Genomic DNA, 24,453 nt, shown 5'->3' on the forward strand with positions numbered 1-24,453 from the left:
GCCTCGAGGGTGACACAAAAACAACTCGGTATACTCTTTGATGGGCATATATATTCTGCCACTGCATCTCCAACTTGTTGGTGACAAGCCAAAGACTTGCGGACTAGTCTGTTAGGGCCCATATGTGAGGCACCATATCATTGTTGCTATGCCCTTCTAGCTAGCTCTCTTCCTTTCGCATCGTGATCAAGCTTTTCTCTTTTACTAGCTCTTCTGCAATACACACTCGTCAAATTGCATGACGAGCTCCTGTGCCTTCATCGTATACCCCTTGCGTAGTCCCGGACGTAGTCAGCCGTCGTGTCTCTGCTGCTTATGAAGAAATGGACGCAATGGACTATAATTAGGCAAAGCGGCGCTTTGTCTACGTTTTGCGTCATTGAGAGAGCCGTGGACGAGGTGATACAGCCGGGGATACGGGACTCTTGGAAAGAATGCTTGGGCATGTGGCTTTTTCACCGAAGCTTCAAATGTTGGTTCTAATTCCAATCATGTCCAGGACTGACTGGAGGTAGGGTGGTACTAACATTGAAGTACGAGTTAAAAATCATGGTTCATCGTAGTTGCACAGAACGACAGGCAACAGCGTCTCGCCCCACTGTTAGCAGCCTGGCTTTGCTGGGATTGAATCTTTGATCTTCACTAGAAGGTGATTCGCCAGAGCCTGATAATTTAAGGAATAAGTGGGTCGAGGCAGGCAGGTACTTCTTGGGAACCGCCTGGCCACAGGTGCAGACTTGGAATGCTTAATTTCGCGCCTCGCCTCCCAGACCAGAACTTCGCGACAACGCAATCGAGTCGGACTCGACTTTCATCAACGTCGTCGTGGTGGAATCAAGGCCGACACCAATTTTGCATTGGTGACTTTTACTCGACGACCGCGACCGACATCGGAATCTTTCCACGCCGAGAGCCTGCAGTTCAAATCGCGCCTCAGACGGGCGATTGGAGCTCTTGAGGCCCAACTATCGAATCGACTCCTGAAACCCGCGGCTCTGCTGCCGATAGATACGGGGTAATCATGTCGTTCGGTAGCGGAGGCTTCAGCGGCTTCGGCCAGAACAATAATAATGCCCAGTCTGGTTTCGGTGGATTCGGGTCCAACAATAATGCTCCATCAGGTAAGTGTTTTCTTGCATAGGCTGACGACTCCTGGCACACTGGATGCGATTTTGATGACTGACACGGCTCTGTAGCTTTTGGACAAGCCACTTCTGGCGGGTTTGCACAAAACAACACTACTGGAGGAGGCATGTTTGGAGGAAACACCGGCAATACTGGCGGCGGATTTGGTGCTTCGACTGGTAAGTCGTGACGGCGAATGCGTTTACACGTGTACTATCTGCCACTTGGGATGGGAGTTTGGATCTTGCTGGTCCACTCAAATTTCACTTTTGAACGATTTACTGACGGATTTTGTAGGTGGTTTCGGAACCAATACTGGTGGCGGCTTTGGAAGCAAACCTGCATTTGGCACCAGCACTTCGGGCGGTCTTTTCGGTGGCAACACGAGTAATACCAATACAACGTCCGCCTTCGGCGGCTTTGGAGGCAACACCGCTGTTAACTCAACCAGCTCGACATTTGGTGGCGGCGGAGGTACAACTGGCGGAATGTTTGGCGCGAATAAGCCTGGCTTTGGTACAACGACCAACACTGGGAATTCCCTGTTTGGCGGCGGTAATACGACCTCAGGTGGCTTCGGCACCACGAGCACTGGTTTCGCAACTGGTTCTGTAGGCGACCCGCCAGGCACCGCAACAACACCGTTCAACGCATATACCGAGAAGGAGCCTAATACGTCCACGACTAATTCCTTCCAAAACATTCTATTCCAGGAACCTTATAAGAAGTGGTCATCAGAAGAGCTTCGATTTGTGGACTACGCACAGGGACGCCGACATGGGAATGCCACAGGGGGCGGTGCTTTTGGCGTTAGCTCAGGCTTTGGGGGTTTCGGCTCCAACGCAAATGCCAATCAGACCACCAACGCCTTTGGCCAGACTAACACCAATACAAACACTGGTGGTCTCTTTGGAAACAATGCTGGCAACACTACCACGACAGGCACCGGATTTGGAAGCGGTGGTTTTGGCGCAAATGCCAACGCTACTAACACTGCTACTGGTGGCCTCTTTGGTGGTGGGAACAAGCCTGCTGGCGGTCTATTTGGCAATACCAACACCCAGACTCAGCAGACTGGGGGAGGAGGTTTGTTTGGTGGTGGCGGAACAGGAGCATTTGGTAGCTCGAACACCACTGGAGCTTTCGGACAAGCCAACACCACCAACAACGCTGGTGGTGGACTCTTCGGCAACACTGCTAATAAGACTACGGGAACCGGATTCAGTTTCGGAAACACCAACGCCGCGAATACGAATACGGGATCTACATTTGGGGCAAACACAGCCGGAACTGCTTTCGGATCTAACACAACCAATACTGGAGGAGGGCTATTCGGGAACAATGCTGGCAACACGCAGGCGACCGGAGGAGGCCTTTTTGGTGGCCAGAACAACCAGCAACAAAATGCGGGAACAGGCTTTGGTGGTGGATTCGGTCAGCAAAACCAGAATCAACAGGGTGGTGGTCTGTTTGGCAATCAGCAAAAGCCCGCTACCGGTGGCCTCTTTGGGAACAGCACAGCAACTGGAACAACCGGCGGTGGCCTCTTCGGAGGCGGCAATACACAACAGCCACAGCAGAATACCGGCGGTGGCCTCTTCGGAGCCGCCAATAATGCAACGTCTGGCGGAGGTTTGTTCGGCGGCGGCAACAAACCAGCTACTGGCGGCGGTCTTTTTGGGGCGAGCAACACTGCCCAGACGACCACAGGCGGACCATCGCTCTTTGGTGGCGGCAATCAACAACAGCAGTCCACGGGCGGTGGCCTATTTGGAGCCAGTACTAATCAGCAAAAGCCTGGTGGTCTTTTTGGTGGCTCTGCTCAGACGGGAGGTCTCTTTGGTGCCCAGAATAACCAAGCACAGGGCAGCTCCCTGTTCGGTGGAAGCACCAACCAGCAACAGATCCAAAATGCTCTGGGCAATTCCCTCCTGGGCAACACACAACAGAACAACAATGCTCCCCAAAGCTTGACTGCTAACCTAAGCGATGTTTCGGCATACGGAAGCCCGTCCTTGTTTGCTGGACTTGGCGGGAATGACGTTGCCAACCCTGGACCTCTCGCTACGCCTCTGAATGGCAACTCGAAGCCACGAAAGAGTTCCATTCTCCCAATGTACAAGCTGGCCCCAGCTACCGCTGCCTCGCGCTTTGCAACACCCCAGAAGAGAGGATTCGGGTTCTCATACAGCTCTTATGGCACCCCCGGTGGCAGCCCTGCTAGCAGCATTTCCAGCACGCCCGGTGCCATGGGCCGTAGCCTTCTTGGTGCGAGCTCTAGTGGCTCTCTAAGCAAGAGTATCTCTGCGAGCAACCTCCGTCGTAACTTCAATGCTGAAGACAGCATCCTTGCCCCGGGTGCCTTTTCCTCCAGCTCCAGTGCTCGTTGGTATGGCAGCACGGGCTCCAAAAAGCTTGTTATCAATCGGGATATTCGAAGTGATCTGTTCTCTACCCCCCAGAAGGATAAGACTGAAGTCAATGGAAGTGCTCGCAAGCTGTCTAAGCGCGTGAGCTTCGATACTAGCAATGTTGAGTCGGAAGACGGAACTCCTGTCCGGAACGCTCTTCCTGCTCCCGAAGACACCCCTAAGTCTCAGCCTGACGAGGCTACTCCCCGTCAGAACAGAACTACTAACGGTGTGAACGGTTCACAGACCCCGGAAATGGAACAGGTCAAGGGCAACGAACTTGCTATTGTGCACGAGGAGGACAATTCTGCCACCCCAGAAGCACGTGCACCACTCGGGTTTGAGAATGCGCCTGGCGATTACTGGATGCAGCCAACTCGAGATGAGCTGCAAAACATGAACAGAATGCAGCGCCAGCGTGTGGATAACTTTACGGTTGGCCGTGACAACGTTGGCTCTATCAAATTCAAGGTTCCGGTTGATATCAGCAGCATCGAGCTGAAGGACCTGTGCGGTGGTATCATTCAATTGGAGCCTCGATCGGCTACCGTTTATCCAGTCCAAGCTAAAAAGCCTCCTGTTGGCAAGGGTCTCAACGTTCCCGCCCAGATTTCCCTAGAACAGTCTTGGCCTCGCGGTGGCCGTGATAAGAGAATCACTAGCGATCCCAAGCGATTCAACAAGCACATCGAGAGACTAAAGAGAATCCCAGATACCACTTTCGAGAGCTATGATAAGGAAACAGGCGTCTGGACCTTTGGCGTCGAGCATTTCACCACGTATGGCCTGGACGACTCTGATGAAGAATCAGATGAGGAAATGGTTCCTCCACCTGGTCTAGCCACACCACCTCAGCGCGTCTCCAACGACGCCGCTGCCATCGATGTCTCAAACCGTGAAGACGGCCGTCCGCGCTTCCGCCAGAACGCGGCCCTGCCAGGAGCATTTGATGAACAAAACGATTTGTATGAGCGTGAAAACATCGACAAGCAGTCTTTTTTAGGGATTAGCTCCGCGGATTCGGCGCCCAATGATGTTCGGCTTTCACTGGAGGAGGATTACGCCAGTGAAAGGGGCGACGAATATGATCTGTCCGAGGATGAAGATATGACGAGGTCTTTCATTGGACAGCATCTTGCCGCGGAGCTCGACGATACCTCGTCAGAGAATGAACAGGATGCCAAGAGGAGTACTCCTGGTGGCATTCTTAGGGCTCGCATGAGAGCCATGAAGGATCAAGTTGGCCCGGTGACTCTCGAAGTCGCTGACGGCGATGATTGGATGGAAATGCTCAGGAAAACAGTCAGTCCTGTGAAGCGAGACCGTCAATTGCTGAGGGAAATGAATGATTCCCCCTTGAAGTTTGCCTTAGGGATGGATGGTGGAGACGACAACGTTGAACAAGACTTGCGCAAATCGTCTATTTGGGGGAAGAGCATGTCGAAAACACAGAGAACAAGTGGTCTCGCGAGCACGCAAATGGCAGCGGATAAGGGACGTGGATTCGCGACAAGCATCGACTTGATGAATTCTCTGTTCGAGAAGCCCAAGCCAATGCGGCAAAACCTTCGCGCTTCTGTGCCAGCCAAAGGCTTTCCTCAGGTTGGTGCCCTAGTCCACAGTTGAAATTTTCGGTTTGAGCTCACGTCAGAATGAAAAAATTTGGCGATTCTTGATACTCATGTATTTAACAGCTTTGGAAATAAATCGAATACTAAAATCTTACTTTCTTTGAAATTAGTGGCCCTACGAACGTCAAGACAAGAATTTTCCCGTCAACAGTGAAGAAAAGGCATATCATAACGCCACTCGCCCAACTTGGGGTCCCGACGAGACGCTGGTAGTAACTCGGCCGTTGGATACAATGCAATCGCGGCGAAGTTTCCGTGGCAATTCGGATCTTCTTCAGTTCCAACGCTCTGGGATTCAAACCGACAGGCAAGACATTCGCCTTGCCAAGCTTTCCGCGGAGGTATGCTCTTCTGGCCGACACATCCTAAAAATACACCTAGATACTGATCTGAATAGTCATCCAAGAAATTTCTTCGGGCTCAGGACAAAGTAACAGAAATCAGATTAGTCGGCGATATTCCAATGGCTACGCTACGTGCGGGCAGTCTGCAAGACGTCTTTCACCACCAGGAGATGAATGACCCGGGCCACGTCAACGAGAAGCGTGTCTGGGAGCTGGCAAGCATTTTATTTGACGGTGCCGCAAACTCTGGCGAGCCCGGGCCCGACCACGTGTCAAGAAAACAGAAGTTGTCACAATTTTGGACTGAGCTCGTGGAACAAGCGTCGACTACTAATGTTGGTCTTGCTGGTTCTAGCGAAGAGAAGGCCGTAGCAAGTCTGGCTGGTCACCGTATCACCGAGGCGTGCAAATTCCTGCTCGATGGTAAGAATTTCCGCTTGGCAACTCTGGTTCCTCTGATCGGCACGAGCGTCGTGGCGAAGAAAGACATCCGTGAACAGCTCAAAGCTTGGCATGATTCCAAGATGCTCTCAGAGTTTTCAGAGGCAATTCGCACTGTCTACGAGCTACTAAGCGGCAACGTGTGTGTTTGTGAAGGGGTGAAAAATGTTCCTGTTGAGGATCGAATGGAATCGTTTGTTATTTCAAAGAAGTTTGGCTTGGACTGGAGACAGGCGTTTGGCCTTCGCCTGTGGTACGCCATTTCCCAGCAGGATAGTCCTGCGCTGGCAGTTTTGAAGTTCAAGGACGACATCAACCAAGACAAGGAAGAGCTTCCACGGCCATGGTACCATGAACAAGGACTGAAACCAGTATGGAATGATACGGAAGAAGGGACCAGGCAGGACCTATTATGGGGCCTCCTTCAATTGTATGCCGATAAGAACGTCGACCTCGAGGCCATTTTGCGGCCAGAAAACTCGCAACTCTCTCCGCTCAACATGAGACTATCCTGGCAACTTGGACAGGCGTTAGTTGCCACGGGCCAGGTGTCGTTTGGCAAGGACGGAGAAGAAAAGGCGGATGCTTCCACAATTGCATATGCCTCTCAGCTGACGGCGGCGGGTGAGTGGTTGGAGGCAGTCTTTGTCTTGTTGCACCTTAACAACTCCAGTGTCCGTACGAAGGCGATTCAGGAACATTTATGTCGACACGCTGGCATGATTGGCCCCGACACTGGCGCGACCTTTACACTGCTGACGGAAAAGTTTCGAATTCCCGCATCCTGGCTATGGGAAGCGCTCGCGTTGTACATGCGCAGTGTCAAGAAGGATGCTTCTGCCGAGGTGCATTGCCTCCTTCGTGCTGGGGAGTTTGTTGAAGCCCACCGGGTCCTGGTACAACAAGTTGCTCCCCAGGCTGTTATTGAACGAGACTACGCTACACTCTCGTCCTTGCTGTCACAATTCCAAGGCCAAGCTGAGTCCATCCCGGAGTGGACTCAAGGTGGCGAGATATATGGCTATTTCTTGAGTCTCGTGCAGCATCATGGCAAGGGCGAGAGCGCCCCTCATCCATTGCTTGAAAAGTTGGTGGCAGGATTGAACGTGATGAACGAGCATGTGGGAGAGACGGAAGTCTTGCGATATGCTGCAGTGTCTGACATGGCAGACGATACAGCACGGGAAATACTGAAGTTGGCCAAGAAGAAACAGGTATGTCACAGGGAATAACACGGGCATTCCCGTAAAAGATTTGCGTTTCTGACTTTATAACTAGGATGTTGAACTGCGATCGAGGATCTTGAACCTGCCGTTGACGCAAGATCGGCTGCTGGCGTATTCGGTGGATCTTGGTATGGATCGATACCGGGAGGTAATGTCCCATTAGGAGAGAATTAAAGCATCATGGGAAAGCTGGGGACATCAAGTGTAAATTGACTTGGAGAGGACGTTAATTTGGCGGAATGGGAAAAAGTCGGGAAGCCAACTGTGAAGGCTTTTGCATAGGGAGGGATAGGCGGCTATCAAGGGACAGGACGTGTATGCGAAGGTCTGTAGAATAGTAGCGTTTTAGATAGAATTCATTAATGCCTTGCCATGAGGTTCTATTTCAAGTGCCTGTGTTTTTGTTATGGACATGTTAGTCAGTGAATCGGAGTGAAGCACAATGTTGGGCGTAAACCAAGCATGGCCTGATTGATATCCACCCTCGCCAGGGCCTCACGTCTTGGGGGTGATGCCACGTTGTACATGCAAATTCACGATTCGCGAACCCCTTACCTTGATCATGTCGAAGCCCAAAAACTGGCCCGGCCACCTCCCCTACCTCAAGTGCCCGCTCCACGCCAAAGACCTGACACCGAACCAACGCCAGGCGCTGTGCGCGAAGCCGGCCTCCGTGCCCTCCATCCCCGCTTCGTCAACCCTCACGCCCTCCCCCAACGTCAAGATACAGTCGATTCGTGATGCGTCACACCCGGCCAACGGCCAGCTCGGCCTGTTTGCGGCCCAGGACCTCAAGCCGGGGGCATTTATACTCGCGTACCTGGGCAGAGTGCACGGCGGGGCCGAGTCATCGGAGGAGAGCGACTATGACCTGTGGCTGGACAAGGAGGCCGACGTTGCGGTGGATGCTGCGGCGGAAGGGAACGAGGGCCGGTTTGTGAACGACTACAGGGGCGTGAGGGACAGGGCGAATGCTGTTTTCGGGACGGGCTGGTGCGAGAGATGGGGGCAGGTTTGCGTAGGCGTTTGGGTCTGCGGGAAGGACGGCGGCGGCGGCGGCAGCGGCAAGGGCAAGGGGAAGAAGGACGGGGGCATACGGAAGGGGGAGGAGATATTGGTCAGCTACGGGAAGGGATTCTGGGAGGAGAGGAATCGCGGGGCGTAGAAAGGAGGGCGTTGGTGATTCTGAGTCTCGGCCTGCGTGGCAGGGACCGCCTTGGTGCTGGAGGATGAGGTCCGACTTATTTCTGTAGCTGGATGCAGAGCTCGTTGCGGGTGAGACGGCTGGCTGAACTTGGTCACGCTGGAGTTAAAGATTGTGAACAACTAACTGGTCGAGATCATCTGATGTTGAAACTGATGTCGAAACTGATGTCGGCTGGACTGGACTGGTCCTTACGCCAGGGACTCAACATGGTTGCAGTCACGTCGTGATCGTCTCCGCAGTGTCTGCGTCAATGAATGCATATCAAGTATCCGTGCATGACGGGCTGACACTTGCGAGGAGCCTACTGCTTTGTTTGAACATTTCTAGTCTTCGTGTTATACATCGCTCTTGTGAAGTCAATCACCCAAGATCCTAAACCTACACCCTACAAAACAGGGCTGCATCCTTTGCTCCGCCCATTCCCCAAATTCGCCCATACGCACTTGATAGTATTAAAACAGGATAAATATGGTCACCGCCTTGCCGCGACATGGTCCGAGATATCATCAATCATTCATCTTCCCCCTCTGCATCGACGTCTTCGCCATCTGATGCCGCTTTCCCAGCTTCAGATCGAGAATCCGAATCGCGTCTTGAAACCTTGGAACTGCCATTGGCCGCCTTGCTTTGGTTGGTCCCTGCCGTGGAAACAAGTACTCGGACTTCGTCTTGGGCCGGCTCTTCATCCGGATTCTCTGCCGCTCCAGGGTCCCTGCCCTCGGCCAAGGCCTTGAGCCGGGCCTGTTTTTCTCTCCAGCCGGGTGGGAGGCCTGGGCCACTGTCCGCATTACCATAGTCAGACTTTTTGGTTCCTTTGGGCCACCGGCCGGGACCACGTCCCGTCCCTCCAGACTTCCTTCTCGAGCTGTTGTTGCGCGGTCGACTTGCGGCAGGTCGACGGGCACTGCCACTTGGCCTAGACCTGGGCCTGGGCCTGGCGGATGAGCTGCTGCCATTGCGAGGAGCCGATGGCCGGCTCACACTGGGCCGGATCCGATCACGACGACCCCCTGGTACCGGTGGGAAGATCTCGAACCGGGACGCAGGAATGTCCCTGTATGGCGCATCCCAGGACTCTGGTTCGACTTTGGTCGTTGCATCCACCATGCCCTGATCTTCCGGATCCGCATTTTCCTTGTCTTCAGTCTTGACCTTCTCGATAGACTTGACTGGCAAGGCAGGCTGTTCGCTGCCTTGCTGGCTAGCAAGAGTGGGCTCTGGTTGCGAATCGGACTTGTCAACGCCATTCAAAGTGCTTTGCATGCCGCGCGCATGAGCCGCTGTCAGAGTAGCCCCCTCTTGAATTTTGGCCTCATCGTCCTCTCTAGGGGCAATGGTGTTGATTGGCGGGCCAAGCTCGAAATTGACTACGTTGCTTCGGCCCATAACATATGGCGTCCAGGCAAGAGCTGTTGGCTTCAACTGTACGTAGCCTTTCGACTGCCACTTGCTAACATAATTACGACAGTAATCCAAGTCCACCCGGAAAGCATAGAGGTGGGTTTGGGGATCTCGCACCAGGGCTCGCAATCCTTCTAGAGCAGAGACAACGTCGTCGGGTGTCATTCCGGTATTGGTGGATATCTTCTTGATACTCAGTCCCTCGCGTTTACGTGTATCGCTTTCCATGTAGCCGAGGAAGTATCGACAGAGTTCCAAGCGCCAGTAATTGCGGTATGAGACTAGGCCCATATCCGACAGTGGTTTCTCCGGAGAGCCAGTCTTTTCTTCGGCCTTGGTGAGAAGATAGGAGAAGTCGATGAGTAGATTCCCATAGCCCTTCCTCTGATGAATGGGCAGCGTTAGAATACAGGACACGTTATTTTGGCTGCTAGCCCGCTTCTCCTTTGAGAAGTAGCCCACAAAGTGATAGCCAGTGTCGTCGAACTCGCACAGAACATAGAACAAAAATGGTTCTACATCATAATACAACGTCTTGGAGCCGAGAAACAACTTCGCGAGAAGGCAAAGGTTTTGGCAATAGACGGGATGTTTCCGACCATCAACTTCAAATATTGAGACGGATTCGTGCCGGTAAATTTCGTCTCCCGGGGGGTGCTTTGTGCCGCACTTTAATTTGTGACGCCAGGCCACATAGTCCGAGTTCATGTACTTGAGGCAAAATTCGCAAATGTACAAGACGCGATTCCTGCTATATTCTGCTGGGTACGGCGCAGCATACCAGGTATCAATTTCCCACCCACCAAACTCAATGCATTCAATCTGACTGGCATTATCGCTTGCCTTCTTAGGCTTGCGGATAGGTAAGTCAGCTTCTGCCTGCATTGCCAGTACCCGCGCTCTCCATTCGTCTTCGGCTTTCTGTTTGGCGTGCTCGAACTTCTTGCGATCCTCAGGGGACGGAAGGGTCTTTGATGTGTCTGCCTCGGCTTCTGTTAATATGCCACCATAAGGCCTTCCCTTCATCTCCTCCGTCTCTTTATCAAAGAAGGAATAGAATGGTTGGGAGTACGATTCCGATGTAAATGGGGTTGGCATGGTGGAGATGAGGGCCGGTAGATTTCCAGTAGAAGCTGGAGTAGGAGGAGGGCGAGCTGGCGTAGATCGTGGTGCCTGTGGTGGCCGAGCGCTACTTCCCCCTACCCGTCGTCGATCCCGTTTCCGCCTCGATAGAATTTCTTTGAGATTGCCTGGGCGAACCTCGATTTTGATAACTAGAGAGGTACGCGATCGTTTCTCGATAGTCACCGGCGGCGGTCGTGTGACTTTGAGGCGCGTGATTCTTGATGATGCAGCCCTTGCCGCGTCCCCGGAACGACTATCCTGCGCAGAGTCGTCTCGATCTGTGCCGTCAATTGACTGATTCCTTCGACGCTTTCTAATCGCCAACGTGGCATCGTCTGCCTCTGCAGATGCTGACTTGCGCTTCCGCATAGGCCTAGGGCCATCTATAGGATAGTCCTCGAGGACAAGCTCGTCAGTGCCAGAGCGATCACCCGAACTACCGTTCGCCAGCGCTACGGGGCTTGAATCAACCCCAGTCTTTGATACATGCGATCGCTCAGAGCCAGGGGGTGCTTCTCCATCTTCGGCGCTGATCGCATCGATGTCATCCGCATCGTCATCATCATCCTCGCTCTCAGATTCCTCTTCATTGAAGCATTCTGGGCATTTCCATCTTTTCGAATCTACCTCAAAGTCAGCATCCAATCAAGGCCACTATCTCTAATAAGGAACCCACTGTTTTTTTCAGTCATTGCTGCAGCATCACGGGCACATTGCTGATGTGCTACGAAACTGTTAGCTAAAACACTCCAGTTACGTTTTTGCATCAGGGATGGAAGCTCCTTACCATTTTCACCACAACGGGTGCAAGCGAGGAAGGCTTCAAAATCCTCACTTGGATCATTTTCTTCGTCTTGTTTGCAAAACATGCAAGTATTCGATTGCACAGCGTCGGACTCCTCGTCTTCGTCCCCGGCATCACCTTCTTCCCATGCCCCTTCCTCATCTTCTTCATCCTCTTCGTCGTCGGACTCTTCTTCCTCTGCCGCACTCTGTGCGTCGGAGCCATCGCTTCCCATATCTTCGTCTTCAGAATCAACAGGCTTCACCTTCACCGCACCAACTTCTTCGTCCAAGTCGTCCTCTCCTTCTGCATCTTCGTCATATTCTTCTCCGTGACCCGGTGTGGCGCTGCCGACGACGATTTGTTGGTCCATCCGGTCGTTGTCTTCCTCGCCAGAGGCATCTTGGTCCAGCTCCTCCCCAGAAGCATCTTGATCGCTCAATTCTTCATCCTCGCTGCCAGAAACGTCGACATCTCCATTTTTTTGCAAGCCTGCATGGGTTAATGACGACGGTGCCTGGTCGCCCGTATCAGCGGTGTCGTACTCGCCGTCTTCGGAGAGCATGACGCTCTGTTGGAGCTCTTCTTCCATGGCTTGCGCACTTGGCATCATGACCCTTGCTTCATTAAACAGAGAATGCATATGCTTTTCTCAAATTCGAGCATTTCGCTTCAAAACAAGGTTTGCGACGAGAGATAGTTGGAGGTGTTTGGGGAGAGCAACCATGGTAGGTTTGACTAGGTAATCAGGTACAGGCTTGGACCGCTGGCCCTGCGATGATGTCAGATCTGTGTTGCAAAATACCATCAAAAAAACGAACCTTGCATCTGTAGGAGACTCGCCAGAGCTTGGCTATTCGCAGATGATTGTCGCAAAGCTTCACGATGAGCCCCAGGCGCGTGTTCTACCGCATGTTACCACGGAGTCGCGAAATGCGTCTAGATACAGTGCGCGACGATCTGGACAACGCGAGACAGCCCACTCGAATAGGTGTGCTGTCACAGTGTATTTGGCCAACGAATCTTACTGTCCTGTGGCAGGGGTATCAGTTGCTGCTTGTGGGGCGCCTGAGGCATCAACTCTGGAGTCGAAGATCAGCTGTCCAGCCAATGTCACGAACTGCAATTCAAGACCTCGTCATCGACCGAGAGTAAAGACATCACAACGCCCCAATTGAACGATTACCGGGCGCACTGGTCCATAAACCGAACGTCACAACACATTGGAATATATAGAAAGGATCGTGCAGCGGCCCCACGTCCAAAATGCCTGTTCCGTTCGAGACTCTACTGCCCTATGCCATCATGATTGGCGTATGTGAATATTCCAGTCACCTGTTACCTTAGATGAACAATTTCTGACGAGAAGCCGCAGATGTTTGGTGTTACAGGGACCGGCCTTGCCGTCGTCAAGACGTGGCGTAACGAAGGCAAGCGGCCACGATACTCTCTGGACCAGTGGGATAGAGTATGTGAAATGTCCCGATTATGATGTTTGAAAATTTGGCTAATTTTATTTGCAGCAAAGTTAGCTTTTACGAAATAATTGGTCTTTACTGGCATTCAAATAGATGCTAACACATTCTTTCAAGTGATGGACCGCGATCGCAGACTTACCGGCACGTTGCGAGGGCAGACAGACAAGCCAGAAGCACCACCGGGGTTCGAATTCTCGCATGGTTGGAAGGTATGACAATCTCAATACTAATATATAAACGGAGAAAAATGCTGAAATGTGGTACAGCTGGAAAAGCGCTTCACCTAGGGACCATTTCAAATCTAGACGATGGAATAATCGAGGGCAAACATCAATCAACAGTGTATATATATGGCCTGACAAATGGCCAATCCTGGCGTTGAAGAAAAGCAAAACACAAAATTTTCAAGTCAGGAAATCATTTCACGGTGACCCGTTGGGTGCTGGGTGCTGAATACAGTTTTTTTTTATTTTGATCTTTTGGCCAATTTTTTATATTGAGACTTCTGGCCGGTTCTTGTTCAAAGTCTCCAAAAGCGTGCAGGCATGGCATACCTGTTGGCTGGACATGTATCCGCATTTGATGCACGCCCCGAGAGTTTGCAGTGGTCCAGTTGGCCGTTGCCTTTGTCCCTTTTGCTGTCTTCGACCACGAAGGGGGAGCTTGACAGATCCGTCGTCAGTTGGTGTTCCATTGGGACTAATCTCAGTCTCAAGCTCCGTCGTTTTGTGCTTTGGCTTTAACGCAGCCTCCATTTCTGCAAGTTCACCCCCGGAAGTCCGCCCATTTGCTGATCCGCACCCCCCCATTCCTTCACCTTCGTCACATGCGCACGCATCTTGGCTCTTATCTGGAGTGAGCCGTGCCATGTCTTCTCCGCTTCTCACAATATCTAATATTGCACTTGGTCGTACCTTCTCCAAGTTTTTGATAAGTGTACGGGCAGTCCCGCGAAATGCCTCCGGGCTGTAGATGCATTCCGTGCTGAAGTAATCCAATCTTTTGTGGTGCGCATAGAGCACAATTTCCTTCTCGTATGCGTATTTCAGCGGTTTGCTTCTTTGAATACCAGTGGAAGCACTGCCAGTAACAATACTCGTGCTCCGTGATAAGCGAGGTAAGTCGCCTCGTAACAAGTTCATAAGGACGGTCTCGGCGATGTCGTCGGCGTTGTGTCCTGTAACGACATGCTTGATGTTCAACAAGTTGGCTCCGCGGTCGAGAGCCTGTCGACGAAAAACACCACAATACGTGCAATTTCCTTTCTTCCCTATAGTCTCGACTACTTGATCCATGGTCCATCCGAAAAGTTCATCGTAGCCCACGATTTTTAGTGGCATATCGTATTGGACGGCATTCCGCTTCACTGTCTCGAGTGAATCATCCCGGTAGCCTTTGATACCTTCGTCAATACTCAATAGCACCAAATCAAGGCCGTAATTGTGCCTCTCATTTAATGTTTTCAAGACTGATGCCAAGACGGTTGAGTCTTTGCCACCCGATGCGCCGATTGCAACCTTTTCGCCGGGGAAAAAAAGCTTAGATGAGGCTATGGTGTGATGTACTTCATCTTCGAACACCGAGAGGAAGCATTCCTTGCATAATTTGTGGTGGTTCTTTGGTCTTTTTATGACTGCCCGGTTCCCACACCGGAGGCAAGCAGCCGGAGGCATTGTCTCGACAAGTGAGTGAAGTGTGTGCCTTCAATACAAGTAGTACGAACTGGATATCCAGAGGACAGAAATCTTGGGTGCCGTCTTTGAAGTCTGGCTCTGCTCTTCGAAATATATACTGCAAAATCCGAGCGGCTCTGATGTGAAGAAATCTTTACACGGAGTATGTCAGCCAGTCACGCCTCTTCTGTATGTCGATTTTGCCTGACTCGAAGAACATGATTGGGCAGCGACGAAAAGACCTTGCACAACCACGATGAGCACGTGATACTGCGATTCCAGCCACAGCCTAGCCACATGCTGGCCCAAAATCGGCATGTTTGGTGTGGGGCGGTCCGCGCTGGCTAGTGTGGCACACAGCGAAGCCCTAATTTTCCGCCCACCATCCAGCACAACTTTTTCTTCTTTGATCCTCTGACAACCCATCCATCTCGGCTGCAAGCACCTCTGCTCTTCACGACTGAGCACCGCCGATCAAGACAAGATGGTAAGTTTCTAACTCACACAGGACTCTCATGGCCACAGTTTGTGAGTCAAATACGTGAAAGCGCTATTTGATCCTCGGCGTCGACAATGCCTCTTTTTGCGACGCTGCTGGAAATTCCGCCGACTCGTCGAACACATACAAGATGTAACGTTTTGAGTGTGGGAGACCTGGAGGTGAAGACTTGGCTGGAGATGCGGGCATGCGCTGAAACATTGCCATGATTTCCCAATCATCTCGTTAGAGTTCAGAGAAGACCGTTTAGCTTGAGCAACTCGCTAATGTCTTCTTTTCTCAATGACAGCCCCCCAAGACTGGAAAGAAGGTGGCCCCGGCCCCTTTCCCTCAGGGAAAGGCTGGCTCGAAGAAGGCTCCCAAGGTGTGTATATTCCTCCGCTTCCAAGATTTCAGAAGGGGGGGGGGCATCTGAACTGACGGGAAATTTTGCAGAACCCTCTCATCGAGAAGCGCCCCCGCAACTACGGCATCGGCCAGGACATCCAGCCCAAGCGAAACCTCTCCCGCATGGTAAAGTGGCCCGAGTATGTCCGTCTTCAGCGCCAGAAGAAGATCCTCCAGATGCGCCTGAAGGTTCCCCCTGCTCTGTCCCAGTTCCAGCACGTCCTCGACCGCAACACTGCTGCGCAGGCCTTCAAGCTCCTCAACAAGTACCGCCCTGAGACCAAGGTCGAGAAGAAGGAGCGTCTCCTGAAGGAGGCTACCGCCATCAAGGAGGGCAAGAAGAAGGAGGACGTCAGCAAGAAGCCTTACACCGTCAAGTACGGCTTGAACCACGTCGTCGGTCTCATTGAGAACAAGAAGGCTTCCCTGGTCCTCATCCCCAACGATGTTGACCCCATTGAGTTGGTTGTCTTCCTGCCTTCTCTCTGCAAGAAGATGGGCGTCCCCTATGCCATTGTCAAGGGCAAGGCCCGTCTCGGCACCGTCGTCCACAAGAAGGTTGGTCAGAATTCCTACGAAATTTGCCTTGCCTAAAATATTACATGCTAACGAATCTAATTACAGACCGCTGCCGTTCTGGCCCTCACCGAGGTCCGATCAGAGGACAAGACCGAGCTTTCCAAGCTCGTCTCTTCCGTCAAGGACGGCTTCATGGAGAAGCACGAGCAGGCTCGCCGACAGTGGGGTGGTGGCATCATGGGCGCCAAGGCCCAGATGCGCATTACCAAGAAGCAGAAGGCTGCGGAGGCTGCCACCAAGATTTAAGCTGTCTTATACCATTTGTGCATTGAGGGCTGAGGGATTCATCAACGGTGTTGCGGGTTTCAGGACATGACCAAAAAATGAATGAAATTTTTAGCGACTAATTGTGTATGCCGCTTTTCTTTGCCATGATAATGAGACCTGAAAGGGCAGCGACTGTGCTTCGTACCAGATGTTCCCATGCAAAAGTGGCCAGGCATTAAACATGCATGGCTCAATGCTTGGCTTGCCGCGGTGTAGTCGTTTTTCTTCTTTCTTTTGCTTGACCTACTATGCTAGAGTGATGTGAGACACGGATTGACCTTATCTGCCACGGTTCCAAATGCATCTAGAAAATTCCTCCAAGTGGTTTGCCCATCGCTCCTGGTTCACCAACCTAGAGCCGAAAAGCATATCAACATGGTAGTGCATAATGGCAGTCATTATGCCTTATATCAACCCTTCGGACCTTGTTGAGGGCAACAGCAGTCTTTTGTAGCAGACTAGAATTCCCTGTATTAAAAGCAATACGCTTATATACACATGCCTAGGCATATGTATAGCACTCTTGAAAAGTATCCGACGTGATTCCGGATTAGGCAAGCTGCCTCATTTAAAGTCATTGTCCGATAGTGTCGTCCGTACTGCGCTGTTGCTGTTCAGGCAAGTAGTCGGATTTTTCATGTCCCTAATGTGTCGATGTTAGCAGCTGACGGAGTTGCTATTCCCCCTAGTAAGTACTACTAGCTTTAGGAAGTGATGCGCGTGAGAGGTTTCCATGTAGGATTCCTATCGACTTATGGTGTCCCAGCAACTGCCCCAATGGCTTATATGAAGGAGAAACTGGTGTCTGTCTCTGGAACTGGCCTATTTATCATTAGCTGCCTAGCTTGTTTTTTTTAATCTCATGAGCTCTCCTAGTTGGCCAGCATATGCCGCGGGGCGGGGAAGCTTCCTGCTTGGTTCCGAATCGGACATTCTTGGTGTCTTCTGGAAGACTTTTCATTTCGAAACGACTGGTTTCAAAGGTACACGGGTTGTGCCTTGGATGTACCTAGAGTACATTGGTACTTGCAGCACCAAGGCATGAATGGTTTGTGGGGACTCGGCGATTGTGAACATTCAAGGCTTGCGGATAACTGGAAGAAATTGAGCATGTCCCAGCCAATCAGGGGACATGTTTTTGCGGGACATGGGAGACGACATCGAAGAGACGGATGGAAATATCGAGGCTATTGGACACTTTGCGCATCATCCTCCACTGCTGCATCGAGGGACAGGACCAAACTTGTCTCGACAGAACATTGAACTCGGCCAAGTCAATCGAGCAGCCTTGGGAGCCCTGTAGGGACTGGTTTTCTTGCTGCTGCCTGGTCGGCTGGGTTCAACTCAGTCTGCGCAACCCCTGATGCAAAGACGGCGAAGCGAACCACCACTTCGTCCCCAAGCGGCAAGGGCCAATGCCACCCGCTTTGCCACAGGGAGTCTGGTGCATCAACTCATCTTTGCGACACTTTGTCACCGGTCATGTATGCATTAGCTGCGGGCCTTTTTGCTGATGCGTCCCGGGCCCTTGCCTCGCCGGTCCCTGCGATGGCATCAAGCCCAGCCCAGCATTTGCGCCACCCGGCCAATCAATAGCAAATCGCTGGCATCGATGGCTGTTCCGCGACGGTGTGGGCCCTGGCAAACGCACAGAAAGCCACATGTTGCAAGGCGAGTCTCCATTTGCATGGCAGGATACGGACATGGAGTTGATATTCAAAGTCGGGCCCTGTCATCGGGTCCTCTTCCCCAGCAAGGCCTGGCTGGTCTGGTAGGATCAGAGCCCTGGCTGCTCGCGCATTTTTCTTTGGACAGGACAATATGGAATCGATACTACGTGTGGCTTTAATGACAAGGTGTTTCAATGCTCCGTCAAGATGGAAACCCGCTCAACTGGTTGCCACTGCGCGAACTCCCTTCTTCCAGCAGCCTGGACCCCAAGTCTATGCTACCTGACGAAAGGGGGTTTTTCTTTCTTTCTTGAGCCGACGTTCGTCTGGTATTAGTCTCTCTGGCTTGATCCTGTCAAAAGAGCAGAAAACAGGAGTGCAGTCCACCACCTCCTACGACCACGAGATCGGCAATTTTCCCTTGCGTACGTTCGCCGGTTCGCACTTCTCGGACTCGACATTGCTTTTCCCTTCTTCTTTTCTTTTGTTTTTTGCAAAGAAGTTGCATTACTTTACTCCCTTTGGCTAGTATTTGGGATCGTCTGGTTCTGGTTTTTGGCTAGCCTGGTCCCCGCATATCGTTCAGCTCACGTTGTTGAGATAGTTTTTCGTTTCTTTTGCCAGTACTACCAGACTCCCTCTACAGATCGTGCGTCAGTTGCGGTCACATTGTCAGCACACCACCAAAAACGGTTCGGGCGACTCGTTGCCATACTCGAGGATATTACCATCACGTTGGACAAGTTCAAAAAACATACAACGTTTCTCCATCTTGGGATCTTGGGCATAAGGTGTAAGCTGAGGCATCGCCCTTGGACCGTCAACAGCAGCAAAGGTCGTTTCCGTTCCCTCAGAACTTCTCCCGCCTGCCCCTAGCCCTCATCACCATGGGTTGGGTTGCCAATGCAACTCCCGAGGTTGACGCCCAGTCACAATGGGCGACCATACTGGCGGTGTGCATTGTCTTATCGGTGCTTTCCATAGCCACAGTTTCTTGTCGGCTCTGGATCAGAGGCACGGCTCGTGGTCTTGCTGGAGATGACTACATGTCGGGCTTGTCCATGATTTTCGCCTTCATCTATTCAATTCTCTGCATTGTCCAAACCAAATACGGCCTGGGGCTGCCTCTCAAACTTCGACCCAAGGCAAACATCGGTCCCTATTCACAGGTCAACTTTGCCGGCCGCCCCATCTATCAGATCGGCATCAGCTTCTTCAAAATTGCTCTCCTCATCAGCTACCTGCGCTTGCTTCAAGGTACGGACCGCAAGGTCTACCGGATGGTGGTTTGGACCACCATCGTCATTGTCTTTCTAGCGCACCTGGGATGCACCCTATCCTTGGTGTTTGCCTGCACTCCTGTTGAAAAGTCATGGAAGCCGTGGGTGGCGGGATCCTGTCTGCAGCCAGGCCCTTCCTTCACCGGCTACGCCGTTGTCACGATTGTGTCGGACGTTGTCGTGGCTGTATTGCCCATTCCCGTGCTCCTGAAGCTCAATGTGCGGCCGGAAAAGAAACTGGGCCTCATTGGCATCTTCATGCTGGGTCTCTTCACCACGCTCTGCTCCATCATGCGATACGTACAGATTGACCGAATCCAGAACGGCGACGGCAACTCGACCATGCTGGTCCTCTGGGGAACCATTGAATTCAATGTCGGCGTGAGTTTGTGTTTCTTACGGCAGCGTTTGTGCCAGCCTGTCAGTCCCCTACTAACCAGGTTTCTGTAGAACATGGTTTCATCACTCCCGTTCCTGGCACCAGTCTGCATGAAGAAGGCCAGAGACTACAGATCCAAGTACTCTGGTGGCTCCAACAGCGGCCCGAGTCGCAGCCGAGGACTACGAAACGGGGAGCGCTACAAGCTCAGCGACAGAAGCCACGACAAGAGCGCATTTGTATCGGCAAACAAGTCTGGCAGCGAGGAGAATATCCTCGACAATGGCGCCATTTTGAAATCAGTCACATACAGCGTGCAAATCGATGAAGGGTCCAAGAGCAGACCAAGCGGTCGCCGAGATGACGAGGTCTAGGCGATTGGCTTTTGTGTATGTACATGACTTGGCACGCGTGTGATTTTACGGCTAGACGGGGAAAAGTACAGCGATGAACCATGCTTTCAACTCTAACAAAAGCGCCTTTTTTCTTCTTTTTTTTCTTTTTGAAAATGACACTATTTCTCGTGTATCTAACAAGGAAGATTTATATTAATATTCAGGCTATTTTGGAATACTTTCAGCAGATGACGGTTTAAAAGGGGCATCATTGCATATAGAGAAACAGTGTTGCTGCACGCAGGATACACATGTAGTTATAATTATAACCAAAATATCATCTTGACTCAATGGCCGGTTCTCTGCGCCAAGTCGCCGCGTCTACTCTTGTCCAAGATGTACCGGCGCATGCACGAGCTGCAGATGGATCCGATCCAACATGCACAATATCTCGCGGCCCACGACGCTTTTCGACCAGCGCCATGATATGCGGTCATATTCTTGTTTTTCTTCCTCTTCGTCGTCGTCTTTTTTTGGCCCCCCGGTCTTCTGGGGCGGAGCATGCGCACGCACTCGGCACGGCGCGTCTGGTGCATGTATGTACAATCTACCATACTCCGTAGACGCGAGCCTGAATGCTGCACAGACAATTTTGCTGATCCGGCACGCGGCAACCACAACGAGCCGCGCTCACGAACGACCGGCATTTGCAAAATCGACTGCCTGCCATGGCCCCGGTGCCTCGATTCACGCACGCGAGGGGGAATCGAGCCTGCATGCGTTTCTGTTCCAGTGACCCGGGCTGGGTTGCACCAGCGCGCTGACGACAGCCGGTCGGCGGTGCATGTTGAATGTCTGGCCAATTCGTAAGTTGCCCAACGAGGGCTTCGAATCAACCATTGAATTGGCCAGACAGGACGGGGCTTTGCCGTCTACGGGCCCTCACAGCTCCCCCAGCCTGACATAATTAATTAACTGGTCCCCGCTCGCCAGTAGCCAATGCTTTCGTCGAGATGCAAGTCGCGTCAATTGATCCCTCTTGGCCACAGGGTTCACGGGCGTCTCCGCGGAAAACTGGGGCGTCAAGGGGGAGGGAGCGTAAGACGGCCCGTACGGCGACCCGACGGCATTCAATCTGGGTTCTGGACACGCCATGACCCTGGCAAGTCCCGGCCTGTCTGGTCCGTCGTGCCACCACGAAACACTCCGTGGTCGGGTGGGTGCCGCTACGTTGCGGTGCATCTCACGCCAAGCTTATCATCCAGATGCTTGCCTATAGTAACTAAGTGTACGGAGTACTAGTAATTGCTTCCGCCCTGTCAGTTATCAACTTATGGCCCCCAACGGAGCGGATGCTTGAATGAGGCATGTGGGCCGGCAGGAGCAATCAAGAGCTGGAGGCCTGCGGCTTGTAGTATATTTCCGAGTACGTACTGTAGTTTGATGTGGTAAACAACGAAACCCATGCCTCGTAGTACATGTACGCAAATACCATGTACAAGATCAATTACATACATGCCTAGTGGACCAACTAGGATACTATTCAAACATGCTGAAAATGACCACAAAATGGACTTCAAGCATCCAAAGTCACGTCAAGACCAAGTAAGCCATCCATCCCCAAGCTCCTCCTAAATACATCAACTTGGTTTGTCCCGTGAATTGTGCGCGCCGATACGACTTGACTGATTAGGTGCACAGGCTGCATTATGCTATTACTCGTCAAGTATTCGAAAACGGACAAGATTCACCTTCCTTCCAATACGGGAGCATTTGCACAAGCCACAGCTCAACTCTGCGATTTCTCTAGCCAAGGTAGGTATCTGAACACGGACTACCTGCGACACGAACACTGCTTGGCACGGTATGCGGGAGTGACGGGGAACCCCCTTGTCAACCCACAACCCTATCCGCCACTTCATCGTAAACAATGTCCATCTGCCGTTTAGTTAGCAGAGGGCTTTCAGGGCCAATTCGAGCCCACTCATGGGCATCCAAGCAAGCACGACGAGACGCCAGGACCCCTGGGCGTGCCCTGTTGATCACTACATCCTCATACTGATCCAGTGCATGGCGTAGTATGCCTCGTTCCAGGCCATGAGCTGCTTGCTCCTCAGCAGCCAAGTTGTCAGCTGTTGCTGACGTCGCTGTCTGCCGCTCGTTGCCAGCAGTAGAAGCGGATTCATTGTCAGCTACCAGTAGCGGCGTGACATGATTCGCAAAGTCGACAACATCAGCAATGGCATGGTTTGCTCCCTCGCCTCGATCTGTATTAAAGGCGCAAGTCAGTCGAATTCACCTAGGATAGATTGATCGGCAATGGGCCATTCGACAGAGTCTTGTCGCGAATCGTAGCACATGTGGGCGGAGCGCTGAGCAAGGCATCTAGCCCTGCCCTGGCTCGCCTGACACAGGAGACACCAGCCCCAGCCCCCAAAAGATCTGAACCGAGCTTGCGCTGATCCGTGGAGTAGGCGCCAAACTCTTCCAGGACCCTTCCATGATTCTTCATCTGGAGAATTTCGTGCTAGGGCGGATAGAGGGGGGTTTGAAACAGAAGGAGAGAGACATGAGCCCGGTGACTTACACATTGCCATATGGTGTAGTGAGTCTCCCATCAACACGGCGTTTCCTGTTGTATGTAGGCCTTTTGGTGGAGGCCAGTCCGAGAGATCCACGCTCCTGATTTCTGTGTCGTCTGTTATCGCTCCCATGACAGACCGAAATGGTTCTGCGTATGACGCTGCAAACTCCAAAAATAACTTGCGTCGGTCCTCTTGAGTATCTGGCACGCATACTTGTTTCTTCCTTCCCAAATACCCATCTCTGTACGGCCAGGAGAGACATATTTGCAGATTATACGAATCAGGCGGGTTATCCGGGCTATTGCCAGGTGCATCCAAAACTGTGTACAAAATATTAACATGTATACAACCTCCCTGATGTAGCTGTGGACGGTTTTCCTTTTTCTCTGACAACAAGTGTTTGAGGTTGCAGCAATGTGGCATGGAAGGGTAGAACCTACCGCTCATATAGACGAACGAGTCGTTCTCTGACGAGGTTCCCTGAAGAAAGTACGCGTCCTGCTCTCGCATTCCAGCTATTTGGACCGTGGACAACTGCATCTTTACACCCATGACAGCAATGGGAATTCGGTACAAGTTCTCCTGCGCCAGCTCTGGAAACAGGGCCTTTCGAACCCGTGAATTGCTACCATCACATGCAACAAGCAAGCCGCCAACGCAAGTCGAGCCATCGTCGAATGTTACGGTAATCACACTTGAGCAGCCTTTTCCAGTTTCGTTTACGGCCTCATCAGAGCAGCTGTTTGGAGTTTCAATAAAGGACTTGAACGCCTTGCCCCACTAGATAGTACTTCAGTCAGAGACTTGTTGGCCAGCCAAATGCACGTATGTCTGCGCTTCGAGTACAGCATTGTTGAGCAATTACCGGCAATTGTACGGGTCAGCATGAATCTTCTTACCTCGATATCAACATCTGTGGCTAGCCACTTTCTCAACCTCTCTCGTGTTACGCGGGCTCGCACTGTCTCTGGAAGAGGCGGTGTTGTTGCTTTGAGTTCACCGGTGCTGAGATCGTAGAAGGGGAATCTCGGAACAAGGCCTGACGCAATGCCCTGACGATCGACGTACGTCTCTGCGAATCTGGACAGTAGTTCAGGCCTGAGAAGAGACCTCAACATGGGAAGGGACCAATTGAGCGTCAAACCCCATCCAACCCCACGGGTGTTCATGTCTGCATCCCGCTCGAAGATGCGGAAAGGTACACCCTGCTGGCGCAAATGCTGGGCCAGCAACAAGCCGCTGATACCCGCCCCGATGATGATGACTGGCCGGCAGTCTGAGACTGACGCTGAGGGCGCCGCCGAGATAGACTTGGCTCCGCCTTGTGCCATTCTGGCAACGTCTTCGTTATCAATGAGTGACGGACGAAATCAAGGGGAGGAGGCGACAAGGCGACAGGCAGTGCAAAACCGTAGGCAGACGCAGAGCGGGAGGTTGATCAACCGTAGAGCTATTAAGTTGGCCGCCCTCTTTTGAACATATTCATCCCAGGGTATCGCTGAGCAGAAGAAGAAGAAGGAAAAAACTTGGCACAACACGTGCTTGAGCTGCACAGAGAGGCGGGTCAGCAAACACACCATGGAGTCCGATATTGTAAGATGGAGATACGTACTACCAGAATGATGG

At 52.1% G+C, this 24,453-nt stretch overlaps 8 protein-coding genes across 8 annotated transcripts; 5 read left to right on the forward strand and 3 right to left on the reverse strand.

Annotated features, from left to right (window-relative positions):
* Window positions 1–1,021: 1,021 nt before the first annotated feature.
* NUP145 (Nucleoporin NUP145) lies at window positions 1,022–7,341 on the forward strand (the record flags this gene model as incomplete). Its single annotated transcript, XM_066130254.1, has 6 exons — window positions 1,022–1,121; window positions 1,197–1,304; window positions 1,423–5,138; window positions 5,278–5,508; window positions 5,565–7,166; window positions 7,231–7,341. The coding sequence occupies 6 exons, from the start codon at window positions 1,022–1,024 to the stop codon at window positions 7,339–7,341; spliced, it is 5,868 nt and encodes a 1,955-aa protein (XP_065986505.1).
* A 399-nt stretch (window positions 7,342–7,740) lies between these two features.
* On the forward strand, window positions 7,741–8,343 carry G6M90_00g039460 (uncharacterized protein; the record flags this gene model as incomplete). Its single annotated transcript, XM_014691814.1, has 1 exon — window positions 7,741–8,343. The coding sequence occupies one exon, from the start codon at window positions 7,741–7,743 to the stop codon at window positions 8,341–8,343; it is 603 nt and encodes a 200-aa protein (XP_014547300.1).
* A 552-nt stretch (window positions 8,344–8,895) lies between these two features.
* mst2 (Histone acetyltransferase mst2) lies at window positions 8,896–12,287 on the reverse strand (the record flags this gene model as incomplete). Its single annotated transcript, XM_014691815.2, has 3 exons — window positions 8,896–11,534; window positions 11,588–11,635; window positions 11,699–12,287. 3 exons carry the CDS (start codon window positions 12,285–12,287, stop codon window positions 8,896–8,898), a joined length of 3,276 nt encoding a protein of 1,091 aa, XP_014547301.2.
* A 674-nt stretch (window positions 12,288–12,961) lies between these two features.
* G6M90_00g039480 (uncharacterized protein) lies at window positions 12,962–13,460 on the forward strand (the record flags this gene model as incomplete). The annotated part of the gene is made up of 4 exons (XM_066130255.1): window positions 12,962–13,009; window positions 13,071–13,167; window positions 13,288–13,382; window positions 13,440–13,460. 4 exons carry the CDS (start codon window positions 12,962–12,964, stop codon window positions 13,458–13,460), a joined length of 261 nt encoding a protein of 86 aa, XP_065986232.1.
* A 204-nt stretch (window positions 13,461–13,664) lies between these two features.
* Window positions 13,665–14,846, reverse strand: ncs6 (Cytoplasmic tRNA 2-thiolation protein 1; the record flags this gene model as incomplete). Its single annotated transcript, XM_014691817.1, has 1 exon — window positions 13,665–14,846. One exon carries the CDS (start codon window positions 14,844–14,846, stop codon window positions 13,665–13,667), a length of 1,182 nt encoding a protein of 393 aa, XP_014547303.1.
* Window positions 14,847–15,330: 484 nt separating this feature from the next.
* On the forward strand, window positions 15,331–16,557 carry RPL8B (60S ribosomal protein eL8; the record flags this gene model as incomplete). The annotated part of the gene is made up of 4 exons (XM_014691818.2): window positions 15,331–15,333; window positions 15,635–15,709; window positions 15,781–16,290; window positions 16,357–16,557. 4 exons carry the CDS (start codon window positions 15,331–15,333, stop codon window positions 16,555–16,557), a joined length of 789 nt encoding a protein of 262 aa, XP_014547304.2.
* A 2,578-nt stretch (window positions 16,558–19,135) lies between these two features.
* Window positions 19,136–20,281, forward strand: G6M90_00g039510 (uncharacterized protein; the record flags this gene model as incomplete). Its single annotated transcript, XM_014691819.1, has 2 exons — window positions 19,136–19,909; window positions 19,979–20,281. 2 exons carry the CDS (start codon window positions 19,136–19,138, stop codon window positions 20,279–20,281), a joined length of 1,077 nt encoding a protein of 358 aa, XP_014547305.1.
* A 1,854-nt stretch (window positions 20,282–22,135) lies between these two features.
* G6M90_00g039520 (uncharacterized protein) lies at window positions 22,136–24,158 on the reverse strand (the record flags this gene model as incomplete). Its single annotated transcript, XM_014691820.1, has 4 exons — window positions 22,136–22,509; window positions 22,830–23,147; window positions 23,268–23,607; window positions 23,727–24,158. The coding sequence occupies 4 exons, from the start codon at window positions 24,156–24,158 to the stop codon at window positions 22,136–22,138; spliced, it is 1,464 nt and encodes a 487-aa protein (XP_014547306.1).
* Between the last annotated feature and the right edge of the window lie 295 nt (window positions 24,159–24,453).

The sequence above is a fragment of the Metarhizium brunneum genome, chromosome 2 (assembly GCF_013426205.1).
Source record: "Metarhizium brunneum chromosome 2, complete sequence".
NCBI classification, from domain to species: domain Eukaryota; kingdom Fungi; phylum Ascomycota; class Sordariomycetes; order Hypocreales; family Clavicipitaceae; genus Metarhizium; species Metarhizium brunneum.